We start from the raw sequence: 25999 nt of genomic DNA on the forward strand, positions 1-25999 counted from the left end.
TGGATGATGCCTCCAGGAGGTTCAGGTCTGGTCCCTGGGGAGGCTCTGGGTTCTCTGAAAGAGTTCAAAGTTGAGGGACCTGGGGTAAGGTTCAGGGCTACAGGCTGCTGCCCTAACATTAAAGTAAGCACTTCTTTATTCATTCAACAAATTTCTTCAGCAATTGCCATGCATCAGGCCATATTCCATGCTCTGAGGATATACCAGGGAACAAGATAGTTAATAAACAAAATGTAATAAATAAGTAATGTTTTCACTGTCATGGAAGATGATAAGTACTGTGACAAAGGACAAAGGCATGCTGGAGAAGCGAGTGCAAGTTTAAATGGGGTAGCCAGGGCAGGCCTTACTGAGAAAGTAACATTTGAGCACAGAATCAAAGGAAGAGATGGGGTTAGCCTGCCATTATCTGGAGGCAGAACATTCTAGACAGAACCCTAGGGGTATCTGTCTCAGTCTCAGTTGTGAAGAGGAATATGACCCCATGAGCCAGGAAAGTGCCCATTAGTCCCGCAGAGAGAAGAGCCATCTGGAGCCATGAAGGAGCCAGACCCTGGTGCCGGGCGTGTGTTTCCTGAGCTGATGTCAGCCTTCCTTCTGGGAGCCGATTTAACTGAGCGGAGGTTTCATCTGTTTCTGCAGGTGTGGGTAGGTGCCCCGCGCTCCAGGTAATCTCTGGTCCGCTGTGACAGTGTGGCGCCTTATAGCCGCCATGCGGGCATTTGCAGACATAGGGAGTTTAATGCTCAGACTCATTTCATAAGGAATTACATGTAAAGATACAAAGACCTGAAAGCTGAAACCAACATCTTTTAACCCCCCAAAGGCTTGTGAAAACCAAAATTGTGAAAAGCCTAAATGCATGGGGCAGTGCAAGTTATACCCTGAGGCATAGTTTCCTGTTTCCGGAAGAGCCTGGCAGGTTCCCTGTAGCTGCGATGGAAAGTGTTTATTGAGCATGTATTATGTGCTAATGCCATCCTAGGTACGTTCTGTATTACTTATGCCTCACAACAGCCACTTAGATGATCTCATTCAGTCTCGTGGCTTTAAATATATCTGGGTTGATGACTCTCAAATTTATAGTTCAAGCCCAGTCCTCTTTCCCCACACTCTAGACTCATTTCTGCAATTACTTGCTTTACTTGTATTAGGCATCTCATACCTAACATGTCCAAAACCCAGCTACTGATTCATACCCCCTGCCTCCCAGAATCTTTCCTACCCCAGTAAATGGCAATTTCATCCTTCTGGATGGTAAAAAATCTTAATAGCTCTGGATGGTGTTGCTCAGTGATTAGAGTGTTGGCCTGCACACAGAGGAGTTGCCGGTTTGATTCCCGGTCAGGGCACATGCCCAGGTTACATACTGGAATCACTTGAGAAGCTTAAAAATTTACTGATGCCTTCATCCACCACCTAGAGCAGGGGTGGGGAACATCTGGCCGGCCGTATAAGGCTGCGAAATCATTTGGTCTGGCTCTGCCAAGGCATTAGGAGTGAGTTAATGAAATGTTTGGCCAAATAGAGCAGGCTAATTTTTAAGTTAATAATTTTGTATGATCCGAGAATGATGTTATAAGTATCCAAATGGCCCTTGGCAGGAAAAAGGTTCCCCACCCCTGCCCCCAGAGATTGTAAAGTCATTGGTTCAGGAGTAGCCAGGGCATTGGGTTTTTTAAGCTCCCCATGTAAGTCTGATATGCAGTTGAGAACCACTGCTCTAAAAATTCCCTTTCCGGTCTGAGGAACTCTCCACTTTCCCAGGTGATCGATACTCAGAATAAACTCACCTTTGAGATAAGGCCCCTGCCTACATGTCAGAATATGTCTGTATAGTGTTTCTCAACACAGGACCTCATCACCCAGAGATTCTGATTTAGTTGATCAGAAATCTGACCTGAGTTACCTTAATGTTTGAAAGTTCCCCCAAGTGATTCTAACATGCCAGGGTTTAGGGCAGTGGTCGGCAAACTGCAGCTGGCGAGCCACATGCGGCTCTTTGGCCCCTTGAGTGTGGCTCTTCCACAAAATACCACGTGCGGGCGCGCATGTATAGTGCGATTGAAACTTCGTGGCCCATGCGCAGGTATTTTGTGGAAGAGCCACACTCAAGGGGCCAAAGAGCTGCATGTGGCTCGCGAGCCGCAGTTTGCCGACCACTGGTTTAGGGTCATTGGGGGTATAGCCTTCAAGCCTGTCACTGTAATTATATCTGAATATAGCGTAATAACTACTACAGAATGTCATAGTGGTTATGATAGTGGGGTTGTGGGTACTTCTTTTCTTTTGAGTTTACATTTTCTGTATTGTCCTTATATACCTTCACAGAGGAAAAAATATTTGAATGCACCCTTTTTCTGCATTTTTTTTCATGATTTCATTATCTCTTGTTCTCTAACACTATTTTTTAAAATCCATTTTATATTAAGTTTTGACTACCAGCCCTTTTTTTTTTTTAGTTTTTTCTTTATGGTCTTTTAAAATATGAATCAGTTGAAGAGTTTCCAGTACATTCTGTTGGCCTATTTAAGTATCTTTTATCTACAATTGAAATGCATGTTTGTATAGAGACTTTATATTTGTTTTTTCTGTGTTGTCAAAGTTCTAAGAGGCCTGAGGGTGAAACATGGTACATCTGAGGAATGGACAGACCAAATCATGCAGGGCTGTGGTGATAATAGGAAGAAGTGGGCTTCATTTTGAGGGCAGAAGATGCCACCGGAGTATTTTAAGCAGATGAAAAATAATCAGTTTTGACCTATAGGAAGATGACCTTAGCTGTGAGATGGTGGAAGGATTGGAGAGGAGCAGACGTGGAAAGGGAAATAGTACCTAAGAGGCTGTCATAGAAGTAAAGAGCAGAAATCGGTAGAAAAAAATCCAACAAAACTAAAAGCTGATTCTTTGGAAATATTAATAAAATTGAAAATCCTCTTGCTAGGTTAACCAAGAAAAAAAAGAGAAGATACAAATTACTGCTACCAGAAATGAAAAAGAGATCAGCACCACTGATCCCATGGATCAGTATGTTATGAACAACTTTATGCCTACAAATAGTAAAGGGATATTATGAATAACTTTATGCCTACAAATAGTAAAGGAGTATTATGAATAACTTTATGCCTACAAATAGTAAAGGAGTATTATGAATAACTTTATGCCTACAAATAGTAAAGGGATATTATGAATAACTTTATGCCTACAAATTTTATAACTTAGATGCAATGGACCAATTTCTTAGAAGACACAAACTCTCAAAATTTACACGGGAAGAAATAAATCATCTGAATAGGTCTATGTCTATTAAAGATAATTGAATCCATAATTGATAACCTTCCAAAACAGAAAACATTAGGCTCAGATGGTTTCACTGGTGAATTCTATCAAACATTTAAGGAAAAGATGATAGCAATTCTCTACAGCCTTTTCCAGAAAATGGAAGCAAAGGGAACACTTCCTAACTTGTTCTGTAAAGCCAGCATTACCTTAAAACCATAAAGATAAAGAATTGTAAGAGAAGAAAACCACTGACTAGTATCTCTTATGAACATCATGTAAAAATCCTCAATAAAATATTAGCATATTGAATACAACAATGCATAAAAGGAGTCACACACCACAACTAAGTGGGATTTCTTCCAGGTACACAAATTATAAATACAGTAATTATAAAGTCAATTGCTGTATTACATCACATCAACAGGGCTGAAAAAGAAAAATCGTATGATTATATCTATAAGTTGTAGAATAAGCATTGATACAGTCCACATCCAATCGTTATTTTGGAAAAAACTCTCAGAAAACTAGGAAAGAGAGAAACTTTATCACTTTGATAAAGAACACCTACAAAAATCTATAGCTAACATTACACTTAATGATGAGAAACTAGATGCTTTTCCCTAAAACTGGGAAAAGGCAAGCATGTCCCCTTTCACCACTCCTATTCAACATTATACTGAAAGCTCTAACTAATTCAATCAGAAAAGAAAGAAAAGGTATAGAGATTAGGAAGGTAGAAATAAAACCTCCTTTGTTCACAGACAGCATGTTGTCTATGTAGAAAATCCCAGAGAATTGGGATTTCGTGGAACTAATTAGCAATTATAGCAAGGTTGCAGGATATAAGGTTAATATACAGAAGTCAGTTGCTTTTCTACATACCAGCAAGTGAACAATTGGAATTTGAAGTTAAAAACACAATATTAGCCCTAGCCAGTTTAGCTCAGTGGATAGAGCAGCCTGCGACTGAAGGGTCCTGGGTTGGATTCGGGTAAAGTGCACATGCCCAGCTTGTGGACTTAATCCCCAGTTGGGGGCAGGCAGCCAATTAGTGATTCTCATCATTGATGTTTCTATCTCTCTCTCCCTCTCCCTTCCTCTCTGAAATCAATGAAAACATATTTAAAAACAAAACACAATATTATTTACATGAACATACATAAAGAAATACTTAGGTATAAATCTGACAAAATATACTTACATATATATGGAAAACTACAAAACTCTAATGAAAGAAATTTTTTAAAAAACTAGATAAATGGAGATATATTCCATGTTTATGGATTAGAAGACTCAATATTGTTTAAATATCAGTTCTTCCAAACTTGATCTGTAGATTCAACATAATTGGTGTTACTCAGTGGTTAGTGTTGGCCATGCACCACAGGATTGCAGATTCAACTCCTGGTCAGGGGCATGAACCTAGGTTGCATGGATTGAACGACCCCAGTTGCGGTGTGTGTAGTAAGCAACCAGTTGATGTGTCTCTCTCACATCAATGGTTTTTTCCCTCTCTCTCCTCCTTCTCTTTCTCTCCCCCTTCCCTCCCCTTCCCTTGCACTCCCTCTAAAGATCAATGGAGAAAATATCCTCAGATGAGGATTAACAACAACAACAATAATGAAAATCCCAGCAAGTTATTTAGTGGATAGCAACAAACTTCTAGTTTACTAGAGGCCCAGTGCATGAAATTCTTGCACAGATAGGTACCTAGGCCTGGCCTGCAATCAGGGCCGATCTTCCCCGGCTGCCAGCAGCCGGCTCCCGCGCCCTCCCCCCCCCCCCCCTCGCCAGTTGCCTTCTGTCCTGCTTGCACCGCTTTGGCCTGGCGCCGCCCATGTCCACCGCCACCCACCCCAGTTCCCCGTTCCCCATCAGGCGATCGGAGCCTGCTGGCAAGGGGGAGGGACTGAGAGGTTGGCTGGCAGGCCCCAATCAGGCTATTGGGGCCTACGGCTGCGGGCAGCTCCTGTGTTGAGTATTTGCCCTCTGGTGGTCAGTGCGCATCATAGCAATTGGTTGTACCGCCATTCAGTCGATTTGCATATTACGCTTTTATTATATAGGATATCGAATGGCAAAAGACCTAAAATAGGCCACAAAATGCTAACAAAGAACAAAGTTGATGGACCGATGCTGTATGACTTCAGACTTACAATAATGCTACAGTAATCAAGTATTCTGTTCCATGGTATTGGTAATAGAATAGAAAGCATAGAGGTAGACATACACAAATACCTATACAGGTGCTCCTTGACTTATTGTTGAAAATATTGTTAAGTCAAAAATGTATATAATATACCTAACCTACCAAACATCATAGTTTAGCCTAGCCTATCTTAAATGTGCTCAGAACACAATATCTCCAAAATGCTGGCAACATAGAACATCGTGGCGTATCAGTTACTTACCATTGCAGTCACCTGTCTGACTGGAAGATACAGCTTGCTGCTGCTGCCCAGCATCGAGAGAGAGTGTCATACATCATATGGCTAGCCTACAGCTGACATCATACTCAGTGGGGAAGAGCTGGAAATTTTTTCCTCTAAAATCAGGAAAAAGATAAGGATGCTCACTCTTACTTATTCATTATAGTACTGAAAGTCCTAGTCAAAGTAATTGGGCAAGAAAAAGAAATAAAAGGCATCCAAATCCAAAAAAGTAAGACTGTCAGTATTTGCAGATGACAAGATATTAAAAAACCCTTAAAAATCCACCATAAGCCGAAACCGGTTTGGCTCGGTGGATAGAGCGTCGGCTTGCGGACTGAAGGGTCCCGGGTTCGATTCCGGTCGGGGGCATGTACCTGGGTTGCGGGCACATCCCCAGTAGATGTGCAGGAGGCAGCTGATCGATGTTCCTCTCTCATCGATGTTTCTAACTCTCTATCTCTCTCCCTTCTTCTCTGTAAAAAATCAATAAAATATATTTAAAAAAAAAATCCACCATAAAATGGTTAGAAGTATTAAACAGATTTAGTAAAGTTGCAGGACACAAAATCAATACACAAAAATTAGTTGCATTTCTATACATGAATAATGAACTATAAGAAAGAGAAATTAAGAAAATAGTCCATCCCATTTACAATTTGCATCAAAGAGAATAAAGTACCTAGGAATAAGTTTAACTAACTCAGGAGGCAAAAGACCCAGACACTGAAAACTATAAGACATCCATGAAAGAAACTGAAGAGGACACAAATAAATGGAAAAATATTCATCTCATGGATCGGAAGAATATTGTTAAAATGTCCATACTACTGAAAGCGACCTACAGATTGAATGCAATCCCTATAAAAATGTCTCATTTGAAATTTCATAGTTTAGACATGGAACAGCACATCTTTCAACTATGTCCTCTGGGTCTAAGGGCTCTCCTGTCATAGAGGATTATTGTAAAGCTAAATTAGATAATTAGGTCAACTGTCTGGCACATGGTTTATGCTCAATAAATCTTAGTTTCTTTGCTCTTTTCAGTACCACCCAGAAAGAGGATGTGTCTTTTAATTTTCAAAGAAACGAGATTGAACTGGAGAGGTCACAACAGAGCCGTGGTGGAGAGTCTGTGAGAATTGCCTACATAGCTCAGGCTAAGCGAGAGCCTACTGGATGGAGAGCATGCTAACCAGTCAAAATGAAATACATTGCAAGACCCTGGAGATGAAGTTAAAATGCAGTCATCACTGAATCAAATAGTAGAGTAGCCTGGTATGTTGAAAATCTGTTGCTGTGCCCAGTACCCAGAGATGGAAAGCAGGGCCTCCAGCGCTGGGAAATACCACAAATTCCAGAGGGCTCAGATCAAGTAGTTCCTCTTAAAGTGACGGAAGAAACATGAGAGAGCGTTGTCGGGTTCATCGCTGATCGCTGTGAGGCAGAAACTGTATAGAAGCCCAAGTCTGCTCTGGAGTTCACGAAGAGCAAAGGGTCCGTGGTAACTCAGGGTAGGATTGAACGACAGCACCCCGAATGTGAGTGAATGAAGAGACTCATGATATTGCAACAAGAGCCAGCAGACCTGTAGCCATGGGGTCATGGGGTTGGAGGGGAGAGGGAGTCAGAGGAGATAAAATTGTCCTTAAGAAGAAAAGTTTCCATCTTGGAACTTAAAAGGATCTATGGCAGTATTACCTTTTCTTACATAAAAGCTATTTCAGAAAATAAGTTAAAATAAAAATGCGTAGTTACAGAATAAGATTACTCAATCTAACCTAAGCAGCTTCTTTCATTTCTGAAGTAATGCCATTGCCCCAGAAACAACCCTCTAGTTATCGGAGAAAAGCATCTTCGTCAGCACGGGGAGAGGGGACCGACCTGAAGGAGCAGTGGGAGGTGAGGTCTGTGCTGAGATTCTTGTCTGCGCTCCTGCAAGCCCTCCCAGCACAGTAATGTTGGCTGCCTTTAAGTCGCTGTACTTGCTTGAAAGGAAACTGGTATTTATTAACTATTATTTGCCAGGCAGTGTGAATGGTTTCTTACATGGTCTTACTTCATGCTCACGGTCAGTTTCTTGACCTGCACATCAGTAAACTAGCAGATAGAATGAGGGAGGGTGCATAGTAGGGGCTGATCTGAGTTCAGTCCTCTCTGAGAGGATCATAGGAATTAGACTACTGGTCACAAGATACCCATCACTGATCTCTTGAGTCCTCAGGAATAACTGTTGAAGTCCCGTCTCCATTTTCCTCAGCTGTCCCCACCTCTCCCCCACACTTCTTGTCAATTAACTTTCAAGTCAAGTTAACCAGTTGGGTTTAGTCTAACAAACATTTTGTTGGGTACTTATGTATTCTGTGCTACGCATGGTGCTCTGTGCTATGCTCTGTGCTAGGCTCAATTTTCACGGTTAGGACAGTGGTTCCCAACATGGTGCACACCCTCCACAGGGGGGCAATTTGATTTTTAAGGGAGGTAATTTGAGAATGAGTTACTAACAGTGATTTTTTTTGCATTTCTTATGGTTCTAGGGGCCTTATGTATAATATATACTACTAAATACATATTGTAATATGTTTATGCATTTTAGTTCTCTATTATATGTTTTGAAACTTTATTTGCTATTTTTTTCATATCACTTCATATTATTATTATTTTTATTATATTTTTATTGATTTTTACAGAGAGGAAGGGAGAGTAATAAAGAGTTAGAAACATCGATGAGAGAGACACATCGATCAGCTGCCTCCTGCACACCCCCTACTGGGGATGTGCCCACAACCAAGGTACATGCCCTTGACCAGAATCGAACCCGGGACCTTTCAGTCCGCAGGCCAACGCTCCATCCACCGAGCCAAACCGGTTAGGGTCATATTATTATTTTTTAACAATTTCTTAGTGATTTCTTCTTCAATACTTCAACTGTCCTTTCGTTCTTTATTTTTCTCTTTTATGGATTCCATGTCTTTGGAAGCTTGTTTAGATCACGTTCATGGCCTTTTAGGCTTCCTCCACGTGAATAGGAGTTCACATTTGAATAATAAGAATTATGTGTCACAGCAGGGGCATCAGGATTTTAGAGATGCTTAGGTGGGGCGTGGCCAAAAAAATGTGGGAACCTCTGGTCTAGGAGAAAAAGATAAGTAGATGCCCTGGCCAGCATGGCTCTGTGGTTAGAGTGTCAACCTGTGCACCGAAGGGTCGTGGGTTCCGTTTCTAGTCAAGGGCACATACCTGGGTTGCAGGTTCAACCCCTGCCCCCAGTCGGGGCACACGTGTCTCTGTCACATCAATGTTTCTCTCTCTCTTCCTCTCCCCTGCCTCATCCTCCTTAATAATCAATGGAAAAAATATCCTCACTCCTTGGGTGAGGATAAAGAATTAAATTAATTAATTAATTGATTTTTAAAAATATATGTAAATGGATCATTACTTCTTAGTGTAAGGAGTGCCAGGCCATGACTGTTCTGGTCATTTTAGCCCTAATCCCAGGCCAGTGTCTGGCAGATAACAATAAGACTGTCACTGTTAACATGTATTTAGAAAGAAACTATGTGCCAGGCATTGTAGTAAGCACGTTTTTCTCAACATAATCCTCACAACAACTTTATGAAGTACTATTATAATCCCAGTTTTAAAGATGTGGAAATTAAGGCACAGAGTAATTAAATAACGTGCCCAAAGTCACTCTGTTGCCTCTACATATTTGTTGAGTGAATGAATGAATGAATGAGAGGAAGGAAGGGAAGGAGGTGGGAGAGAAAGAGAGTGTGTGGCGACAAGTGGACAAGCTGAAGGTGGAAGTCAGCCCTAGGTAAGATGGGGTCCACAGGCAGAAAGGGCTGGTCCTACTCCGGAAGGGAAGTAATCATGAAAAGCTTCATGAAGGAAGCGGTGCTTGAACTGAATATTGCAGGATGCATAGGTGATCACAGGGAAGGGCAGGGTGAGCAGACATAAGGCCAAGCCTTCTTTTGTATTAAGTCCTTTCCCCTCACCTACGCAAAGGCATTTTTCCTACAGCTGTTCCATCTCGACTACTCATGAGTTTTTCTCTTATTCTGAGCAGCTTATAAACATGCTAAAATACTGCCTTGCTTCTCTCATCCAGGTAATTGCCTCATTTCTCTGTCTTCCTTTATAGCAAAACTCTAGTTTATATTCCATGTCTCCAATTCTTCCGTTTCTCTTAAATCCAATGAAATAAGCATTTCGTCCCCTCGCCCTCACCCCTCCAGTGAAACAGCTCTTTTCAGGGTCTGGAGTAACTTCATGTTGCCAAATCCAGCTGTCAGTCCTGGGGCCACACCAGGCCTACCCCTCTGTTTGACACAGCGGGTCCCTCTGTCCTTCTTGAGATAACTTCCTTCCCTTGGCAACTGAGACATCACACTCTCTCCTCTTGCAGTGCTAAATGCTAAAGCTACTCTTTGTCTCCCTGATGTTGAGCCTTAAAATGCACTCTTCCACTGGAAATCACCCAGTGACTCTCCCGGTGACAGAACCCCAACTTGAGCCAAGTGTTCAAAGCCTGGCTGCCGGCCGCTGCCACCTCATCTCTCACAGCACATGTGTGGTGCTGCCCTCCACGTGGGCTTTCTCACCACATCCCCCCAAGATCCCTGGGACCTGAGGGTTTCCCATTTGCAGATGAGGAAGCTGAGAATCTGATTTTCCATCGCTTGCCCAAGGCCACACAGCTCGCCGGTGTCCTCTGAGAAGGCTTCTGATTCCAGATCCTGCGCTTCTTTCTTACAACCCATTGCTTGGCCTGATTCCTTCAACGTGGTGCTTCTGAGTGAAGCAGGGGAGTGAGGTCTGGTTCCTTCTTTCAGATTCCAGGCTGTCCATCTGGATTTCCTCGTGTGAGTGCAGCGGTTTCCACTCTTCACCCCAGGGGCTTGGTAGTCACGTGTGTGGGACAATGGGTGCTCTTACTGTTTGAAATGCTAAAGCTCCTGAAATGAAAGGCCAGCTGCAGAGTCTGAGAAGAACAAGGGCTGCATGATTGGATCAGACATCTGTGGGGGCCTCCTGGCATTTGGAGTGTGAGTGCCGTAGAGAAACTAACCATTCTGGCCCCAGGGAGTTGGCGACTGTTAGTCTTGGTGGTTTTGACCGCTAACTGCCCCAGGGGTCCCAGCCTGCTGTATGACTCAGAGTTCCCAACACTCCCCCTATTCTTCTCTTACTGGGATAGTCAGGAGGCCATCTCTAAGGCATTTTAATTTGGTAATAATTTGACCCACCCACTGTACCCAGGGCCCTGTGTTTTTGAAGTTACTGTTGGTTTTTGAATTGGGCGGGGGCAGAGGGGTGTTTAGAGCCGATCATCCTTGATGTGTGACTACCTTGCGCTGCCATGAAAAGAGCCTTTCCTGCCGGGTTCTGGCTCCCTGTGCTCCATCTTGCGGGTGCTCCCTCTTCTCTGCCAAAGGTTACCTGAGCCCATGGACCCTGGACTGTCCCATAGCCCTTATTCTTAAAGCACCTTGCCAAAAGTTGATGGTGTAAACTAGAGAGGAAAGAGGCGGCCAAAGGTTTGTCTCTTATTGTACGTGTATTTATGCAGTGCACTGTGTTAAAGAGGCAACTGCCATTCATCTTTCATATTCTTTGTGAAACTTACTAGAATTCAGAAGGACCGCAGGTACCCACTGTACAAGGTGAGCAGGCAGGTGGCGGGGGATCAGGAGACAAGGATATGAGGGACTCAAGGTGCCTCGCTGCTCATATACACACTTTTGACCCTCTTCCCATCTCTTGCCACTTGCGCACTAGCCCTAGACTGCGCTTCCCTGTAATGGCACTTACTGCGATCCACGCTGCTGGCAACGCCATGTTAAGAGCTCCTTCACTGGTGTTAGAAACAGGTTCAAATCCAGCCTCTGTCACTTACTAGCTGTGTGATTTTGGATAAGTCTCTTCATTTCCTGAGCTTGTGTATAAACTAATAATGAATAGCACATGGCTATTGAGAGGAGTAACTTAAAAAATCTATAGTTTTCATCACTGTGCCTAGTCCAAAGCTTCCAGTAAGTTTAGTAATTGAAATGTAGTTTCCATTTTGTTTCTGAAATAGAGTTGTTTCCATAAGAAAAATATTGTTATGTAAATTTTCTTATTAAGCCTTTGACTTTCTTTTGCCTACCAAATAAAGTCCCTGCCCTGGCCTGTCACTCCTCATTTGCTTTTGCATTTCAGGCTTTACATTTCGTTGGTAGGGATGGCTAAAAAATACATGGACTTCTAGAAGAAATTGCACATGGATACAGAAGAGTTTCTCTAAATTCACTGAGCAGTTACTCGGTGTACTACCCTGGGCTAGGCCCTCAGGGGCACAGGAGTAAGTCACACGTGGCCCATGATAGGCAGTGCCCCATTGTTTCTGGCTATCTAGTGCAGGTGCCAGCCCCTCCCCCCGCAACACCACCACCTTATATGACCCCACCCAGTCCCTGCGGGAGGTGGCTCTAAGGGAAATTTGCCACAGGGGCCCAGCACAGTAGAGCAGCTGGACATCAGAATGATCAGTTTTGGCAGCAGGTCCAAGGGCGGCGGTCGGGGGAGGCTGGGACTGGGAACTGGCAGCCAGCCCGGACTTCCTCAGGTGCCCCAGCAGGCAGGGCCTCCAGCCCCAGCAGTCACTGAAAGTATCCTGGTCTTCCCATGTAGTTTTCTCTAAACTACTCCAGCCCCACACTGAACACACAAAGGCATTGAATCCCAAAGGTATGAGGTGACTTGTCTACAGCCACACGGCAACAAAGCCAGGGCTAAAACACACAAGTCTTATGAAAAATACTCAGCCATCTCTGACTTGTGGGTTCCCAAGACCGTCTTGGTTCCAGTCCAAGTACAGTGAGACTTTCAGGGTCATTTTGTTCCTCAATAAAATTATAAGGGTCTTTGTTTGCCCATTTCTGTGTAAGGTGCTGGGGCGCAGGGTTCAATCAGACTGAGCTCAGGAAGTTACAGTGTAAAGAGGGAGACATGCTACCAACAATGACGGCACAGGACAGCGAGTGCTGATGGGAGTTAGCATGTAGTGTGGGTGGTGGGGGGCAGTCTGGAGGTCAGGGAATTACTCCCACTGAAGTTGACATCGGAGCTTAGTTTTGAAAACCCAGTGGGCATAGCCAAGTAGAGAAGGACAAGGAAGAACACTCTAGGCAGAGAGAATAGAAGAGCACGAGAGCTTTCTCAACTAAATGTCTGACGGTCACAGTAAATAGCCCCAGCGTACATATGATCTGTATTCAGGGCACCCTGAGTGGCTCCCAAGGCTGGAGAGCATCGAGGCAGATGAGGCTGGCCGGGGGCATGTAGAAGATGTGGAAAGGGCAGTGCCGCTGACTTGACCGAAGCCTGAGCAGCTCTCTCTTCAGATGTCCAGGCTCTACTTTCCCAGTCTGGGAGCCTGGATGGAGTTCCTGATTTCCTCGGTATCAGAGTTACTGCAGAGAATCTATGCGAACCCAGTGAGTTCTTTTTACCAAGTTCCAGGATGGGCCTTGCTTATTTACCTACCTAGTCCTTTAGGGCTTTTTGATTTGGGGGGGGGGGTTGCCCCCCCTGAAGCCTTGGTGTAGAAGAAGGACTTACGTGCTGATGGTAGGGAATGAAGCTTTATTCAAGGCTTAACACCTACAGCTCTTCACAAACCGGTAACCCCCTGGCTGCTGAGTGCCTGGCAGGCTGTGACTCTCCTTCTCCTCCCACAGGCCTGCGGAGTTAGCCACCAAGTACGCAAACTTCTCAGAGGGAGCTTGCAAGCCTGGCTATGCTTCAGCCTTGATGACTGCCATCTTCCCCCGGTAAGTGCCCCTCTTTCTTCCCATCACCACCGAGACAGCCTGCCTGGCCCCTGGCGTGGGAGTCAGAAACCCTGCCCTCAGGGCAAGTGATGTGCTCCAGAGGAAACAAGATTCTGTCGTAACTTCCCTTCTGTGTCCTTGAGTCTGTGGGTCCCTGGAAAGGACTTTGCTTTTGGTTGGTTCCCACCCCAATCCCACTCCGTGCCCGTGCTGTATCTCATCCCCTGTTCACCTACCTGCACAGCTCGTTCTGTGGGAGAGGCAGGGGGAGAACCTGTGTGGTGCCCTGTGGAAACCAGGCATCCAGAGGCAGCCAGGCAAGGCAGTGGCCCAGTCATACATAGTACAGGAGAGCCTAGTCATAGTATCAGTGACCAAACTGTTTATTTATTTATTTTAACTTTTAAAGGTTTTTTTGTTTGTTTGTTTTGTTGTTGTTTTTTACTGAGAGGGAAGAAAGGAGTGGGGGAGAGAGAGAGAGAAACATCAATGTGAGAGTGAAACATCGATTGACTGCTTCCTGCATGCCCCCACTACTGGGGATTGAGCTGGCAACCCGGGCAGACATGTGCCCTGACCAGGAATTGAACTGGAATGATGCCCAACCAACTGAGCCTACCAGCCAGGGCAATGGTCAAACATTTTTGGAAGCTAGGAGCGGCAAGGCCAAATAAAGCAGGGATCAAAGAGGAGTCTCTGAGGCTGGCTATTTTGACACCATCTCTCCTTGTCCACTTTGCATTCTGGATTCCTGATTCCCTTGATAACAGGCTTGCTGAACAAAGCTGTGCCAAACCCTGGGAGCTCCTTTTACCAAATGCTGCCGAGGGGCCTTGGTTACTTACCTGCCTTTTCCTTGCGGGTTTTCTTTCACTGAAGCCTTCGTGTGGAGCTGGGCCTGACCGTGCGGAGATTGTCTTGTCTGCAGCCTGGAGCGCAGGGAGACTGTCAGAAAATTATGGGAGTGTCTGACCTGGGGGGCCGGGGAAAGGCTGCTCAGGACCCTCCGGGCATATGAATAGCTCTTGGGCCACCGGAGCAGCCCTGGGGTGGGCTGCGCTCCCTGGGGAAAGGGCTTGCACCCCATCCCTCGGAAGGCTGCGGCTAGGGCCCAGAGTGTGCTGCACAAGGGCGCTGAGAAACATAAAGCCTGCCCAAGCATAAATCCAGGGTGTGTGGGTTTTATGCTCCTTTCCTTTTTCTAACCGAGCGATGCGAACTCAGCTACTTGTGTAAAACAGGGGCCCTTCTGGCTGAAAATCTGGTGTTCAGATTGTCCTGGATTTGCCTCTGAATTGATTCCAAATATTTTGCTTCCCCCAGCTATTTACTGAGCACCTCTTAAGTATCTGGCACTATGTTCCATACTCTTACATGTGTTTTCTCAGTCCTCTGGGCCAGACACCTGTGAGTTTTCCTTGACCTGTAAATAGTTTCTTTTACTTTTTCTAATTGAAAGTAATGTGAGCATGCGATTTAAAAAAAGTAAATAACTCAAACAGGCCAAAGGATATATACTCCCACTCTAGGTCCCTTCCCCAGAGATAGTCAGTATTACCATAAATGGGAACATACTGTATTTATTGTTCTGTATCTTGCTTTTTACTCCTAATAGTATATGTTAGAGATTATCCTATTACCAGTATAAATGGATCCATCTTATTTTTAAAATGATTTCATAATATATAATTGTAGGGATGTGTCATACTTTTAGTAAAAATAAGGTTTGTTAAAGTGTAATTTACAAGCAGTAAAAATGGCTTCTTAGTGTAGTTGTGTGAATTGGGTAAATGCATGCCTGTTGCATGACCATCAATAGAACATTTCTGTCAGCATCCCCCTAGGTTTCTTTGTGCTCCTATACACTGAACCTTCCCCTGACCCCCCGCCCCCCCAGCCGCCGGCCCTGATCACCACTAATCAGTTTTCTGTTCCTATAATATTTCCAGAATTTCATATAAATGGGATCATACAGTGTGTAGCCTTTTGAGTCTGCCTCTTTCACTTAAAAAAATGCGTTTGAGCCGAAACCGGTTTGGCTCAGTGGATAGAGCGTCGGCCTGCGGACTGAAGGGTCCCGGGTTCGATTCCGGTCAGGGGCGTGTGCCTGGGTTGCGGGCACATCCCCAGTGGGAGATGTGCAGGAGGCAGCTGATCGATGTTTCTCTCTCATCGATGTTTCTAGCTCTCTGTATCTCTCCCTTCCTCTCTGTGGAAAATCAATAAAATATATTTAAAAAAAAAAAATGCGTTTGAGATTCACCCCTGTGTTGTGTGGATCCGTTGTTCCTTTTTGTTGCTAAGTAGTATTCCCTGGTATGGATGTAATAGTCTGTTTATCTGTTCAGCACTCAAAAGACATTTGGGTTAATTCCAGTTTTTAGCTTTTAAAATAGAGACACTATACACATTTGTGGACAAGATGTATGCTTCACTTTATATAAGAAATTGCAAACTTTTTAAAAATTAACTACGTCATTTTGCTTTTCTGCCAGCAGTATATGAGAGTTGTAGGTTTTCTATATCGGTGTCATCAGTGTTTTTAGTTTTAGCTATTCTAGTAGGTTTTTACTTTGTTTATAATGTTTTTATTTTCCTTTGGCTGCTTTTTGAGTGTTTCTTCTTATCACTGATTTTCAGTAATTTGATTATAATGATCTTGTTAGGGTTTTCTTTACAAACCCTAGCTTGTGTTTATTTTTCTCCTTGGCTCTATGGATCCATACTTCATTTTTAAAATCAAGTCTGGGAGTTTTGACATTGTTTTCAAATATTTTTTTCTGTCCCACCTGCCTTCTCAGGGTTCCAATTACATGTATTATACCATCAGTCCCACAGGTGGGGTTTTTGTTCTTTGTTTGTTTTTATTTGTTTGTTTTTTTCCCGACCTTATTTCACTCTCACTCCATCCTAAGCCTCCTTCCTCCTTGTGCTCACCCAGTCACTGACTCCCACACCTGCACACAGGTAGTGGATCAGGCAGTGGTAATGGAAGGGATGCTGATGTGCCGTGTGGTCCAGGCTGCAGAGTCCTGCTCCTCTGGGAAGCCGGCTTGTTCCCTCTCACATGTTTGTGCTCTCTGTTGGGAGATCCTCCTTTCATTCCTTATTCTTGAAACTTGCCTGCCTGGATACATCTTTGGGCAGAAGATCCAAAGGAACTCAAATTTATTGAGCATCTTCTCTGCTCTAAATATTGGATTGAGGCCCTTCATCTGTTGGTCTCATGGAATGGAAAAGTCGTCTGTGACCTCCACCCCTTTGCATGCACCCAGTTACTCTTTTCTCAATCTGTATTCCCAGTGCTACATACATAGCTCTTTATTGTATTTATAATTTGTTGATATTTCTTCTACCGTAGTAGGTTCTGCACTTCTTAGAATAGAGACATTCATGGATGCCAACAAATAGCAGAGCCTTTAGCACATAGTAGGCACTTATTGTTTGTTTTATGAATGGATATTAATATCTGCCCTCAGGAAAGTGAGGGTGTGAGGAATGTTGATAAAACACTGTTCCCATGAAGAGAGCTACTAGAAAAAAAATAATTATTTTGACACATACCAATGCACAGTAGATTGGAAAGACTTGAGATTTGGAGACAGAAAGTTCTCATATCTTAACAGGCTCTGTGATCTTTGGAAAGTCTGAGCATTACTTAACTCATTAGTCAAGAGGATGAATTGAGATGATATATCTTGGGGCTATAAATGTAAGATCACTTCAGCATAATTGTTAGACACTTACTAAGTGAATTGTCATCTTCTCAATGACTTTTTTATAATCAGGTAAGTTTTTTAGAAAGAAATAAAGATTTCAGATAGGTCAAGGTAAACATTTTGCACTGTAGGTTTAAAGAAAAAAATACAACTCATAAAACCTTAATCAACACACCCATTTTCCTGGCAGTGCTTTGCTACATGTGTTTGAGTGGCGTTTTTTGTGCTTTGGTGAAAGATTGAGTATCATGTCTTTTAGATGGTGGCCAGAGGGGCCACTCAGCATTGGGAGCAGTTGCGGCTCCCACAGGCTAAAAGCCCTTGGCAGACACCTTCAGCCGGAAGCAGAACCCAACCCCAAACCATGGCCATGCTGCGGAGCACTGCCAGCAGCAGCGACCAGGATAGCTAACACCTAGTGATGGATCAGTATTGATGTATCAGGTCCTATGCTAAGGCCTTTTCCTATTTTTTTTCCTGTTTTAATCCTTCCATCAATCATATGAGATGGGTATTGTTATTAATCCTTTTTTAAATCGGGGGAGATAGAGGGGTAGAGAAGCCGAGCGATTTGCCTGAGGTCACACCTATAGGAAGTGATGAAGCCAAGTTTTAACCCAAGCCCTCTAACCACAGACTCCACACGCTTACCTGCTGCATTCTGCGTCCTCTCCCGGCTGTTCTCTCATGGCAGGCTGGCTAGTTATCAAAGTGCAGAGGTCTACCAGATGCCTGGTGGTGGCAAATGAGGTATCAATGTAGAATTGCTACAGCTCTACAAAAGGAAAGCCTCACTTCTCCTAAGACACACTTTGCTCTAGGACGGACAGGGTGCATGGTGTTTATCTGTGATTGTGTGTGTCTGTGATTCTCACTGCTGAGGAGTCATTGCCTGGTCCAAACCGGATGAATTCCCCAGAGCACAAGGATGGCCTTTGAAACCTTTCTGAGCTCTCGGAGGCAGCACGTCTGGAGTATTGACAGAGTCCCAGCTGCCTGTTTTAGGACCCTCGCGTGAGAAGGTACAGGAGGCCTATTACACTGCCCTGGGGGCTTTGAGAGCTTGTGGGCTCCTGGCCAGGGTAGCTGAGTGTCTGGTATCCCCACATTCCAAAACCCCTCCCTCTCTGCCATTCCAGAAAAGGATCCTGGGACTTTTATCACTGCAGCACTGGGGGAGGGGGAGGCGGGGAGGGCACAGCTAAGATTGAGAGGCATCCTTGCTAAGCTTGTCCTGTACCATAAATTACAGAGGAGAGCAGAGCACTGTCCACTTCTACAGAATCACTGTCCTTCCATACCAGGGGCAAACTGAGCCCCCGCCCCACCCCTGCGTGTGCAGAAGGCTTGCTATAATTGCTTTCTCCGCTTCCTCACATCCCGCTAACACTTCATGCCTATAGTCTAGCTTCCTCTCCCACTCTCCCCTCCCTGCAGTGCTCTAGTCCAGGTCACCAAAAGGACTACCTGCCACATCCAGTGGATAGACCTTATCCTTTTTATTTTGACATCTCTGAGCATGTGACAGTAATGATCTCTTCCTCCATTTCGAGCATTTGAAACTCTCCTCATAAAGTCTTTGACCAAGCTCCCTTCCAGTTCTACTACTTCTCTGATTGTTCCTTCTCAATCTCTTTTGCAAACAATCTCCTTCTTTTGTGCCCACCCTTAACTGTTGATGTCTGCCAGGGCTCATTATGGCTCCCTTCTCCCTCCACTGCTTCAGCTAACACGTGTATGCTGATGACTCCCAAATCTGTTTGAGCCCAGACCTCTCCTGATCTGTAGACTCAAATACCCAACTTCCTGCTGGACAGCTCCACTTGGATGACTCTCCAACATCTCAACATTAGTGTCTCCACCTCATTGAATTTTCAGTAAATCAGATCAGTCCAAGCACGTTGCCTATTTCAGTGAATGACACCACTATCCATCACTCTGTCACCTGAGCCAAAAATCCGGGAGTCTTTCTTTCTCCTTCCTTTCTCAAGAAACTATCCAATTAGTCACTGAGTCCTGTCACTTCTACCCTCTAGAACAGTGATGGCAAACCTATGACATGCGTGTCAGAGGTGACACGCGAACTCATTTTTTTTGGTTGATTTTTCTTTGTTAAATGGCATTTAAATATATAAAATAAATATCAAAAATATAAGTCTTTGTTTTACTATGGTTGCAAATATCAAAAAATTTCTATATGTGACACGGTACCAGAGTTAAGTTAGGGTTTTTCAAAATGCTGAAACGCCAAGCTCAAAAGGTTCACCATCACTGCTCTAGAATATCTCTTCTCTGAGGTCAGTCCCTTCCCCATACTCTGGTTTCCTCAGCCTCTCCTGGATCTTGGACCTGAAGATCCAGAAACCTAGATCTTCATTCTCTTTACTGACTCCTTTATATCACTATTTAATCATACTCAAGTTTCTCCCATTCCTTAAGTTGCCACATCAACTCTACTCTCCTATAAACCTAGTGATAATAGCTACCATGTCATTCATTCAACATATCTTTTTTTGAATATGTTTTTATTGATTTTAGAGAAAGAGAGGGAGAGAGAGAGAGAGAGAGAGAGAGAGAGAGAGAGAGAGACATCAATGGGAGAGAACCACTGTTCCACTGCCTCCTGTGTGCCCTCTACTGGGGATCAAGCCTACAAGCTGGGCATCTGCCCTGACCAGGAATTAAACCAGTGATCTCTGGGTTCATGGGATGACACTGAACCAGCAGAGCCACAGTGGCTGGGACTCATTCAACATATCTTTATTGAGCACCTACTATGTGCCAGACACTTTTTTAGGGCTAGATGCCCAAGCATTGTATAAGACACATTGTATACAAAGAGCCTCCATTTCTTTTTTTTTTAATTAAATCTTTATTGTTCAGATTATTACAGTTGTTCCTCTTTTTTCCCCCCATAGCTCCCCTCCACCCAGTTCCCACCCTACCCTCTGCTCTTACCTGCCCCCACTGTCCTCATCCATAGGTGTACGATTTTTTTTCAGTCTCTTCCTGCACCCCCCACACCCCTTTCCCCCTGAGAATTGTCAGTCCATTCCCTTTCTATGTCCCTGATTCTATTATAATCACCAGTTTATTCTGCTCATCAGATTATTTATTCACTTGATTTTTAGATTCACTTGTTGATAGATATGTATTTGTTGTTCATAATTTTTATCTTTACCTTTTTCTTCTTCTTCCTCTTCTTAAAGGATACCTTTCAGCATTTCATATAATACTGGTTTGGTGGTAATGAACTCCTTTAGCTTTTTCTTATCTGTGAAGCTCTTTATCTGACCTTCAATCCTGAATGCTACCTTTGCTGGGTAAAGTAATCTTGGTTGTAGGTTCTTGCTATTCATCACTTTGAATATTTCTTGCCACTCCCTTCTGGCCTGCAAAGTTTCTGTTGAGAAATCAGCTGACAGTCGTATGGGTACTCCCTTGTAGGTAACTGACTGTTTTTCTCTTGCTGCTTTTAAGATTCTCTCTTTGTCTTTTGCTCTTGGCATTTTAATTATAATGTGTCTTGGTGTGGTCCTCTTTGGATTCCTTTTGTTTGGGGTTCTCTGCACTTCCTGGACTTGTAAGTCTATTTCTTTCACCAGGTAGGGGAAGTTTTCTGTCATTATTTCTTCAAATAGGTTTTCAATATCTTGCTCTCTCTCATCTTCTGGCACCCCTATAATTCTGATGTTGGTACGCTTGAAGTTGTCCCAGAGGCTCTTTACACTATCTTCATATTTTTTGATTCTTTTTTGTTTTTGTTTTTCCGGTTAGGTGTTTTTTGCCTCTTCGTATTTCAGATTGTTGACTTGATTCTTGCGATCCTCTAGTCTGCTGTTGGATCTCTGTATAATATTCTTTATTTCAGTCAGTGTATGCTTAATTTCTAGTTGGTCCTTTTTCATATCCTCGAGGGTCTCACTAGATTTATCGAGGGTCTCACTAAATTTATTGGTGGTTTCTAGAAAATTCTTGAAAAACCTTATAACCGTGGTTTTGAACTCTATATCCAGTAGTTTGCTTTCCTCCATTTCTGTCATTTGTGACCTGTTTCTTTGTCTCTGCATTTTGGCTGCTTCCCTGTGTTGATGGAGTGGCTTTCTGTGCTAGGTGTCCTATAGGGCCCAGTGGCTCAGCCTTCCCAATTACCTGAGGTGGACACTCTAGGTGCACCCCTTTGTGGGATTTGTGCACAGTCTTGTTGTAGTTAAGCCTTGATTGTTGTAGGTATCACTGGGAGGAATTGACCTCCAGGTCAATTGGCTGTGAGAATCAGCTGTGTCTACAGTGGGAGAACTTTTCTGCTGAAGACACCTTATGGAGCAAGACTTGCTTCAGTGGGGCTTTGTTGCTCACTGAGTCTGCCCCCTAAGTGGGTCCCTTATGGATATGAGGAGTTGTAATCTGGATGGTCCCACTCTGACCACTGGGTATACTGGCTCTTGGATCTCTAAGGAGGTGCTGATTTAGCCTCTGCCTGAGGCTACCCAGCAGGAGCTATGGAGAGATCTGCAGATTCCTCTTTGTTTGAGGTTTGGAGGTGCCCAGATGAGGCCCAGCTCTGCACTTTACTTCTGCACCTCCTCTGAGTCTCAGTGTGCTTTTCTCTTTCCTTCTAGTTGCAGAATTTCCACTCAGCCAGCCTTCCTGTGGTTCTGGATGATGTCCGTTTTGTCTTTTAGTTGTATTTTTGAAGTGGTTGTGCAAGGCAGCAATTTCAGGTGTTTACCTATCCCGCCATCTTGGTTTCTCAAGAGCCTTCATTTCATTGGGAAACAAAGACAGCCTGTGTATATAAAATGTCACAGTTTTATAGAGCACTTACTATGTGCCAATCACTGTGCTAAACACCGTAAATTCATTATCTCATTTAGTCTTTTCAACAACCCTGTGGAGTAAGTGTGGTTATGCCCCACTGTACAGATGAAAAAAAGCTGTAACTTACCGAAGGTCACAGTAGCACAGAACCAGGAATCAAACCCACCAGTCCCACTTTATGTCCTGTGTCAGGCCCTGGACCATCAGCCTGTAGGGGAATGCAGATCCATTTTGCTTGGAGAATATTTTTTAATATTTTCAGTAGGTACCCCCTAAAGTGAAATCCTTGGGTGCTGGGCCTTTCCAGGAAGAGCAGAGAGCTCCTCTCTGCAGAGTTTTCAGGGTTGACAGCCCTGTGTGGGCTAGACAGACTAAGTGCCCGTCCTTGGCCTGGACTTCAACTTGAAACGGGAGGAATGGCCATCTGTGTCCTCTTGAATTCTCGGCCATCAATTTTTTTTCATGTGTTCCTCAGTGTTAGTTGTTCTGACCTCTTCCAGGAACTGATCCATGTTCTGCTTTTAAATTAATTTCACTTGTTGTCTCAGCCTCCCTCTTCTACCTCCCCCACCATTCAAGGAATGCAGCCCCAGAGTACCTGACAGTTATATACCCCATCGTCTTCCTCTTTCCTCGGTGTTCCAACCCTCATAGGTGGGTCTGCAGTGGATGGCCAGAAGTTGTGTTTTCTTTGAACAAATCTCCTTCCCTAGATGACTAGGGACCCACACTTTTTTGCACAGGTAGATACTGTAGACCCACCTGTTGGTTTTTTCCTGGTTATAAATTCATCTGCTGCTGGCGAAGTGGGAGGCCTCAGACTGCTAACTGCTCCTGATGGTGTATCTGTTCTCCTGCCCCCAGTTCAGGACCTGAGGAGCTGTATCTAGTCTTTTCTCTAATTTTCCTGAAGGTGAGCACTGGGCATACATACCTTGAGAAAATTCCCCTGCAGGGCATCTGTCAGTTGGGAGCCTGTTGTGTGCAATGAAATCAAAAGTGATGTGAGCTGGTCTAATTTTTGAGAAATTGATAATAAAGTTTTAGGAATATCTGTAGCAATTAGAGATAGTAAATTTATGTCCGTTGACCCTAATAATTTAAAAATAAAGTTTTATGTTTTAATTTTTCTAGTGATTCATTTTTTTATACTTTTATGAAAGTGTCACTCTGTGACAGAGTTGAAATTTAAAAAGCCAAACAAACTGGTCCTTCTTCACAGATTGTGTGATAAGCATTGGACTGTGGTGATCAGAGCACAGGCTTTGGGTTGGCTTAACCTTTCCCGTCCTCCCTTTCCTCATCTGCACTTGGGGTTACGGGAGGCCGTGCATGGACACAAACGCATACCCAGGCAGCTGTGCCCTGGAAGAGGTGAGGACAGAGGAGGCCCTTAGCGGGAAGGGGTGACACGAGGTTGATCAGGGGAACTCCCTGGTGCAGGTGATGTCTGAGCTGTGCCCGGAAGGATGGGACCGCAGTAGCAAGGTCAGACACTTGGGGGAGGGGGCAGTTTCTTCCCCTGCAGACACAGCTCCGGGCACTATGGGAAGTAGGAACCGCAGATGTGCTTAGAGCTGAGCGGAGTCTCTGATGGGAGCAGGCAGGCAGGCTGCATTCCTGTGGTATTTGGAGATTGATCTTGTCAGATTAGCAGCTTTGCTTTTCTTGGTTCAGGTACAAGATCCCCACGTGGGGAGCTGTGCTGCTGGGGAAGAGCGAGAGCTGAGGAAAGCAGAGAACGTGATCCTGGCCCCTCTCCCAGTCTGTGCGAGGCTCCAGGCCAGGAACCGCCCTGCTCCGGCTCCTCAGTGAAGGAGCGCCCGGTCTGAGCTCCACTCACACAGTTTCCAGGGTGAGGCAGGAGCGCTGCAGAAAGGAGGATGCTGGCATTTGGGGACTTGGTCCGCTCTCTCTGTGCTGTCTGCACCAGGGGCTGGGGTAGGGGGGCCACAGCTGCATACAGGGTGCCTCCCCACATAAATAGCCAAGCTACAGGAGAGAAGCAGGGCTGCAGCCTCACCTCTCCCAGATGCAGGCAGGACACCAGTCCTTGGCCGCCTCCTGCCATCTGAGCTTTCTACTCCCCGCTCCCATTCCATTCACGGAGTCATGAATTACTCGTAGGCAAATGAAGGAGCCAGAGGAAAGCCACAGCCCCACCCAGGGAACCTGAGTTCAGCGAATCTCTCAGGAGAGAGGTCTGGCTGGAGGGAAAAAGTTAGAGATAATCCTTGCGGAAACCTCAGAGGGTAGATGAGATTGTCCAGGGTGATGTGGAGGGTAATGGGCAATGCGGCCCCTGCTCTTGGGAGACCCTGATGGGGAAAATGCAAGCCTGACCGCGGGCAGCATGACAAAGGCAGGCCTGTGACAGCTGGCCAGTGACATCTCTGTGCCTCTTGTGTTGGGATTGACCCATTCTCCCTTTCCGTGTTCTGTGGGCTTAGTTTGGGGAAGTTTTCCGTACAACTTGAGAACACAGTTTGAAAACAGATGGTTGGCAGAAACAAAAGGACACCTTGCACTCTTGCTCAGCCCCTGAAGAAAGAGCGTCTAGGCTGGAGGCCAGCCGCAGAGCTTGCTCCAAGAAGCATACCCCAGTGGAGCAAGAGCCCCCAAATGGGCCAAGGCATGTGCATGGGGCTCAGGAACAGCTCTCTGGGGCCTGATTAGAGATGGTTCTGTGACTGCTGTCCCCCACTGGCCTTGCTCCCACATGTCAATGGGTGGCTGTGATCAGCGAGGTTCCAGCCAGATAAAGGGCTGCCTCCACCTCATTCCCCATCCCCTCCATCCCCCCCACCCCCCTGCACACCCTCAGGACAAGCAAGAGGGATTAAGGGCGGGACTTTGTTCAGCTCTGTGTGTGTCCTTAGAACCTTTTGTGCCCTCTCTAAAACCACTGCCCACACACCTGTGCCTTTGTCTTTCTGCTCAGAGGTTGTTGCATGCACAGGTGCCCCTGAAATCCAGGTCCCTTCCCCCATGCTGGGCTTGTCTCCCCTCCTCCCCTACACCTGAGGGAGGGTGCAGTGAGAATGAGCACTGCTTGGATTAGTTTCTCCTGACGGAGAGAATCCTTCCTCAGAGGCAGTGACCTTTGGAAAACATGGTGTAGCCAGTTCTGCTGTAGCCTAGCGTTCCTGAGCAGGATGAAGAGCACTACAAGCGGCAGCAGGGCAGCGCACAGCAGGCCATGCCCCGGTGCTGGCGGCTGCGGGGAAAGACTGCACATCCCAGGGACTTGGCCCTTGACCCAGCCCTGTCTCCAGTGAGCTCCGACAAAGACACTCACCCTCATGGAGATGCGTTCCTTTGCTGCCACTCAGATTACTGGGAGGAAGCTAAGAGTTCAGGGGCTGCAGTCTGGCCAAGGAGAGCTGCATATAGGGTGCAGGTTCAGGAGTGAGCCTGGCTCCATCCCCCTCTGTCTGGTACTCACTCAGGAGCTCCCTGGAGGAGTGTTTGCTGAAGGGAGAAAGGCAGGACCGGCCATTCTCTGCCCTGCATCTGGATCCCCAGGCTGACCTGGGTGAGCAGCAGGTCTCGTCGCTGTCCAGCCTTGAGCCCTTTTCAGGCAGGACTTGGGAGTTGGATGCAAAGAGAGTAGGATGGGAACCCAGGTTACAAGGCTCCAGCCATTGTGTTCCCTCCAGCAGAAGGCTGTTCATTTTCTTTCTTTAAAAAAAAAAAAATTATATATATATATATACACACACACACACACACACACACACACACGCATACACACGTACACACGTGTGTGTTTATTGATTTCAGAGAGAGGGAGAGAGAAAGAGAAACATCAATGATGAGAGAGAATCATCAACCAGCTGCCTCCTGCACACCCTATACTGGGGATCAAGCCTACAACCCAGGCATGTGCCCTGACCAAGAATCGAACTGTAACCTCCTGGTTCAT

The 25999-nt window shown here is 45.1% G+C and overlaps 1 protein-coding gene across 4 annotated transcripts in view; it reads left to right on the top strand.

The window, feature by feature from the left end:
- The window catches only part of ST3GAL3 (ST3 beta-galactoside alpha-2,3-sialyltransferase 3), a gene marked incomplete at its 5' end in the record, with an annotated part of 189068 nt that overhangs the window by 108056 nt on the left and 55013 nt on the right, over positions 1-25999 (top strand). For all 4 annotated transcript variants that reach the window (XM_081085824.1, XM_081085823.1, XM_081085821.1 and 1 more), the window contains one exon: positions 13442-13534. In XM_081085824.1, the coding sequence (XP_080941950.1) occupies positions 13515-13534 (20 nt within the window). The remainder of the gene's footprint in view (positions 1-13441; positions 13535-25999) is intronic.

This window comes from Myotis nattereri (assembly GCF_964212035.1).
Source record: "Myotis nattereri genome assembly, chromosome: 3".
In the NCBI taxonomy this organism is placed as follows: Eukaryota; Metazoa; Chordata; class Mammalia; order Chiroptera; family Vespertilionidae; genus Myotis; species Myotis nattereri.